The 6,326-nt window shown below is 44.8% G+C and overlaps 1 protein-coding gene across 1 annotated transcript; it reads right to left on the minus strand.

Moving 5' to 3' along the window:
- Positions 1-578: 578 nt before the first annotated feature.
- Positions 579-5,097, minus strand: LOC100691050 (neoverrucotoxin subunit alpha-like). The gene is made up of 3 exons (XM_013266723.2): positions 4,953-5,097; positions 2,059-3,507; positions 579-715 (listed from the first exon to the last, which is right to left on the minus strand). Exons 1-3 carry the CDS (start codon positions 5,095-5,097, stop codon positions 579-581), a joined length of 1,731 nt encoding a protein of 576 aa, XP_013122177.2.
- Positions 5,098-6,326: the final 1,229 nt, after the last annotated feature.

Genomic DNA, 6,326 nt, shown 5'->3' on the forward strand with positions numbered 1-6,326 from the left:
GTGTGGCACGGAGTCAGGAGTGTTTGCGTCCTGTGTTGATCACGGCCAAAAATGCAGTTGTTTTGCCACCAATAAACAGAGAACTGTCCATGTACTCATGGTATATAAGTTCATGACCCCAAAAAATCTCCCCATAGTTGATATGGTAACATTAGCTCTGCAGTTATGCAATGGGAAGGTGTGCCCTTTAGAGTCTAAGTTATCACAACCAGAATGCATAGTTTCAACCTCAACAACAAAGGTGAGATCAGAGTCATCATTTTCAGTCTTTAATTCATTCACCAGAGGATGGCCTCAACCAATTGCGTGCTCAGGCCATACTCGCGTGCTCAGGAAGACAAGGAACCATCATGGAAGGACAGGCTCGGGTCCTCTACCAAACCCCTGCAACTCTTTTCTGTGCCCCGCTCATGTATTGACCCAAGTGCCATCTTAGCCACTATGATGCCAGACAAGAGCTTCCATGTGATACTGAGGCAGGATATTGGCCTGTAGTTGGATGCAGCATTTTCAAGTTCACAGTCTCTATTTCTATACAGGTCTATAAGAGACCTGTCCCTTCTGGGGGTCCATGAGGATCAGGACTGTCTGGCCTTCGGTTTGCCATTGTGGGGTCTCTCATCAACTAGCATCTGGTTCATCTGTGCTTCCAGATACTCGTGGAGTGCAGTCAGCTTCTTGAGCCAGTAGGGGTGAACCATGTCAGGGCCCGGTGCTGTCCAATTCTTCATACTGGAGACTCTTGGATGTCTGCCACTGTGATGGTTACTGGGCCCTGTTCAGGGGAGAACAGGGAGATCACAGACCACAGCAACCTCCCTGAACAGGGCGCAGTAACCACAAGGTCCAGCACTAGGTACAGTGACTCCCAAGCTAGGCGAGTGGCTCCAGTAGTTTCTAGGAACCACATCGGAGTTATCTGTCCAGAAGAGCGCAGTCCTAGGAACAGCTAAGATACTGTGCAGGACCCTCAAGCTCCCAGGCCTCTGGCAGAGGACACAAGCTTGGAGGACAGACCACCCGCAGGTGCGAGAGGGCAATTTCTTTTGTTAGAATAGGGTAAAGTTCTTCCATTACTTAAATAAAAGTAAAAAGTATAGTGTAGTAAAACTACTCCTAGAAGTAATTTTTATTCCAAAAAGTTACTCAAGTAAATGTAACCGAGTAAATGTAATTAGTTACTCCCCACCTCTGTACTCAATGCATCATGGCAAAGAGAGTCTATCCGTTCATCGAACCTTAGATACAGGAGGAACAATGTGGCTTTCATCCTGATGGTGGACCACTGGATCAGCTCTTTACCCTCTCAAGGATACTTGTAGAGTGGTTGGGCAAAGTGCCAGGCTCCTTAACAGCCACTCACATCTTGGGTCATATGATCTTGTTAAGTCTTGTGTTAGGGCGAGGCAAGGTCTCACAATGGTTTCACCCAAAACCTTGTTTTTACACCTTGGCGATTAGGCAGAGGATCAATACGGGGTCCAGAACTGTCTTAAGGACACTCCCAATAAGACTTAAAGATCTGGGACTTTCAAACAATTGCTCTTAGAACTGAAGGTTTTCAGAAGAGAGGTAAAATATCTTCAAGAAACTTAAAGAAGTCCTGACACTTTTCTTTCCAAGCTCCTTAGACAACATGAAGTTATAAAATTTCTAACGTAAACAGAAAATCTAACTCTACAGTCATATATGCTTTTAATAACTGTAAAAATTTATCTTTTGCAAACACTAAGAATGAATTGGCATTTTATTCTTTTGTACGAAGGCATCTCTTGAAAATGAGATCATGAGCTTTCAGTCTAATAAATTTGTTATATTTTAATATTTTTTTTCCAATATTTTCAACTTTCTCCTAAAGTGATCTTCATGCTTCTGAACAATTAGTTAGTTATTTGTCTTTCCTTAATATCAATCATTTCATGTAAAAGATGACCAGCTCAAAACTGATTCTGTGACCAGTAAACGTTATGAGCAGGCTTTTGAGGAAAAAACCTTTTTTAAATATAATTTATCATCAAAATTTATGGTCCCGGGGAAAAAAATTTATGAAGTACTTACATGACATCAGATCTCTTCTATCCATTCTATTTTCCAAATCAGTGACATCTGGCCCTGAGAAATCATCAGTGACTAGGACTGTGTTCCTGTAGTGGTAGATAGTTGCTCCTTTGTATTTGTCATTTGAAATGGCCGTTATAAACAGTCTGATGGAGTTCTTCACAGCTTCTGCCTTTTCTTTCATTTTGGCTACAACTTCATCTGAGAAGTACCATTGGTCCTGGGTAGGTGGAATGATACTTTGTTCTAACTTCTTTTTATCCAAGAAGTCAGACATGTTTTGCAAATATGGGTCAGTGGATTTCAGGGAGGTGAAAACAAAGCAGAAAACTTCTTCTGCTCCTGGATTAAACACCTCTCTGTCCAGCTCAGACTGGTCTGAGATGATCTTTTTTCCCTCCATGATGTGCACAAGGTGACTGATGATGGTAACCTCTCTTTCTTCATCTTTGATCCACTTGGTTAATTTCTGCTGACTGAACGGTGACTCATCTCTGGCATCAAAGAGTTTCACTAATTCCTGCTGATCTTCCTCAGCTGCCCTAATGGAGGGAAGTTTCTCAGCCATTGTTTTCTGGAGTGAAGATGTGTAATACTCACAGAGCTTCTTGAATCTGCTCAACTTTTCTTTTATCTGTGGAAAGCTTTTCACCACTCTGTCCTCCAGCAGATCATTGCATCTTACATCCAGATTTTGGAGGTCCTTCAGAGCATCTTGAGCCTTTCTAAGGCTATGTTCAATACTGATCTCTGTCATCATCCCAGTAGCTTCTGGATGTAAGTTCTCCAGTGGCATTAGTGTGACCTTCAGTGGAACACCATTTTCTTTATTTTTTCCCAGTAGTTTTGGAAGTTGGATGTATGTATTTATTGCATCTTCAAATGTTACAGGGTTGCTTTCAAGAATGAAGTCTCCATAGAATTTGCAGGTGAATTTATCAGTCACAGCTTTTTCTTCTTTACTCAACTTGATGTAAAAGTTTCCAGGAACATTAATTGAGGGGATCTTCTCTATCACCGCTTTCATGGTTCCCTGGATGTCCTGAATGCTGCTACCATCTAACTTCTCACTGTCAAACACAAAGAAAGCATTTGCTCCATAAAGGATTCCTGTGACTACATGTGTTGACAAATGCTTCAGGCCATCTACTTGTTGAGTATTCTTGACTCTCTGAGGAGTCAGTGTCAGCTGTTTAAATTTGGTGGTAACTTTGTACTGAAGCGTGACTCGGCTCTGTTTGTGAGATTTCTTCTTATCATTTAGATATTTGGCTGATCCTCCAACTTCAACTAGTCCACACAGGACACTGGCTTTCAGAGAAGCATCAACATCCAGGAGAGTGGACTTGGAGTCTGTAGAATCAGATGTTGTGACTTTGAAGTCAGTGCTAGGTTGCTCACTCTCTTTTATCATGTCTTGCAGATTTGTATCATCCCACAGTGTGACACCTTAGATGAAATACAAATTAGTTAAGAGACAAAAAAAACAGCTTATTAAAACTGAGCAAACAAGTTTTAGTCAGCCAGGAGAAATCAAAAACATTCTATCTACACTGTACCCCATAACAGGAAATGTATAAATTAAATATTTTGTGGTATTTGTTTTTCATCAGTGGAATCTGAAATGGTGATATCCAAGTAAGTATTAACCTATGTTCTCTTCTATTTTCTTTTGTTGAGTGTTGTCATTCCACACTCTATCATCAGGGACATCTGTGACAATGTCACAATTTCTGTAATTTAAATTTAATTCAATTATATTTATATGTTGCTAAATTAACACAATAGTTTGCTCAAGGTGTTTTATATTGTAAGGTATAGACTCTACAATAATACAGAGAAAGCAAAGAAAACCCCAAGAATCACATGATCCCATATGACCAAGTGGGAGTGAAAAATTTCCTTTTAACAGGAAGAAACCTCCAGCAGAACCAGGCACAGGGAGGGACAGGAGGGAGATCGCGACAATGAGCATAGGAAGACACAGACACTGAATACAAGAGGGATAACGAGGGAAGTGAGGACACACAGGGAACACAGCTAACACGATTTAACTAGACGCCACAGGGGAAGCAAAACAAGAAACACCAAATATGGGAACATGAGACCTTCACAATAAAACAGGAAACAGAGGAACATCACGCGAGAGAAGAGGAGTGACAGAGGAGAGGAAGCGAGGGAAGACAAGGAAGAGAGTGCAGGCAATTACCAGCTAGGGAAACAGATAAACACGATGGAGTGAAACAAGGCACAAGAACACACATAAGCACAAAAACAGACACACTGAGGGAGAAACAGAGAGCAAAGACACGAGGGGAAATTCAATAAACAAAACTAAACAGAGCAACGCAGGCACTTATGGAATAATCCTTAGAATAACAATGTAGACTTAACATAATATGAAATGACAAAAAACACAAGAAAACTCAAACCACTGTGTCAGTATTGAAGAAATATTCAATGCATCATGGTAATCCCCCAGCAGCCTACACCTATTGCAGCATAACTAATTGATTCAGGGTCGCCTGATCCAGCCCTAACTATATCCCATATCCTATAAAAGGACAGTTTTAAGCCTAATCTTAAAAGTAGAGAGTGTCTGTCTCCTGGATCCAAACTGGAAGCTGATTTCACAGAAAAGTCCTGAAAACTGAAGCCAAATGAGATCAGGTAAACCCCTCCACGAATCGCTACCTTATCGTGGTGGAGGGGTTTGTGTGTCACAGCGAACCCAGGGGCTATGTTGTCTCGGGGCTTTTGCCCCCTGGTATGGTTTCCTATGGCAAATTGGTCCTGGGTGAGGGACCAGACAAAGTGCTATTCAGAAGACCCCTATGACAAGACCATCATTGGAACATTTCACTGTGCCCGGGATAGGGTTACCAGGGCCCCGCCCTGGAGCCAGGCCCGGGGAGTGTGCCTAAGGGCGAGCGTCTGGTGGCCGGTCATTAGTCCATGGAGCCCGGCCACCAAAGGGACATGGACCCATCTTCCTGGAGGCCCACCACCCACAGGAGGCACCATAGGGGTCGGGTGCATTGTGAGCTGGGCAGCGGCCAGGAGCGGAGGTCCTGGCGGACCGATCCCCAGCTACCAAGACTGGCAATTGGTACATGGAATGAGGTTAAGAGGTACCGGCTAGATAAAGTCAGGCTCACCTCAAGGCATGGCTTGGGCTCTGGAACCAGCATCCTGGAGAGGGGCTGGACTGTCTCAGTCTGGAGTTGCCCCTGGTGAGAGACGGCGGGCTTGGGTGGGTATCTTGGTATCCCCTCGGCTTGCTTCCTGTATGTTGGGGTTGGGCTTTTGCGCCGAGTGGCGGTTTACAGTACCCAGCCTTCTTGGAGTGCTTTGGTGGGGTGCTGGAGGGTGCTCCGCCTGGGGACTCTGTTGTCCTACTGGGAGACTTCAATGCTCACGTGGGCAATGATAGCGAGACCTGGAGTGGCGTGATTGGGAGGAACAGCCTCCCGGATCTGAAGCCGAGTGGTGCTTTGTTATTGGACTTCTGTGCAAACCACAGTTTGGCCATAACGAACACAATGTTCGAACATAAGAATGTCCATAACTGCACGTGGCACCAGGACACTGTAGGCTGCAGGTCGATGATCCATTTTGTAATGTTGTGTTGGTTGACATGGCTCTACAATGTTCCGTGGAGATCAGGGGCAGTACCCCTGGATTGGCAGACCGGGGTGGTGGTTTCAATATTTAAGATAGGGGACGGGAGGGTGTGTTCCAACTACAGGGGAATCTGACTCCCTGGGAAAGTCTATGCCAGGGTGCTGGAGAGGAGAGTCTATCCGTTAGTCGAACTTCGAATGCAGGAGGAGCAATGCGGTTTTCGTCCTGGTCGTGGAACACTGGATCAGCTCTTCATCCTCTCAAGGATACTTGAGGGTGCATGGGAGTTTGCCCAACCGGTCTACATGTGTTTTCTGGACTTGGAGAAGGCATTCGACCATGTCCCTCGGGGGGTCCTGTGGGGCGTGCTCCGGGAGTATGGGGTATCTGGCCCATTGCTACGGGCCGTTTAGTCCTTATACAACCATTGCAGGAGCCTGGTCTGCATAGCCGGCAATAAGTCGGACTTGTTCCTGGTGGGTGATGGGCTCCACGGATTTCTAGGCATAGCCAAGTGGCAGAAGGCTTTCACTTGGGTGGTCTCAGGATCTCATCTCTGCTTTTGGCAGATGATGTGGTTCTGTTGGCTCCATTGGGGGATGGCCTTCAGCTCGCCTTGGAACGGTTTGCAGACGAGTGTGAAG

The sequence above is a fragment of the Oreochromis niloticus genome, unplaced genomic scaffold (assembly GCF_001858045.2).
Source record: "Oreochromis niloticus isolate F11D_XX unplaced genomic scaffold, O_niloticus_UMD_NMBU tig00002461_pilon, whole genome shotgun sequence".
Lineage (NCBI taxonomy): Eukaryota > Metazoa > Chordata > Actinopteri > Cichliformes > Cichlidae > Oreochromis > Oreochromis niloticus.

Coding starts and splice junctions, on each gene's coding strand:
- LOC100691050 (XM_013266723.2), bottom strand. CDS start 5,097: ATGCACCCGACCCCTATGGTGCCTCCTGTGGGTGGTGGGCCTCCAGGA. Junction 3,508..4,952: donor TCCCCGGGCCTGGCTCCAGG/GCGGGGCCCTGG, acceptor ATTTCATCTAAG/GTGTCACACTGTGGGATGAT. Junction 716..2,058: donor TAGAAGAGATCTGATGTCAT/GTAAGTACTTCA, acceptor AGAATTGGACAG/CACCGGGCCCTGACATGGTT.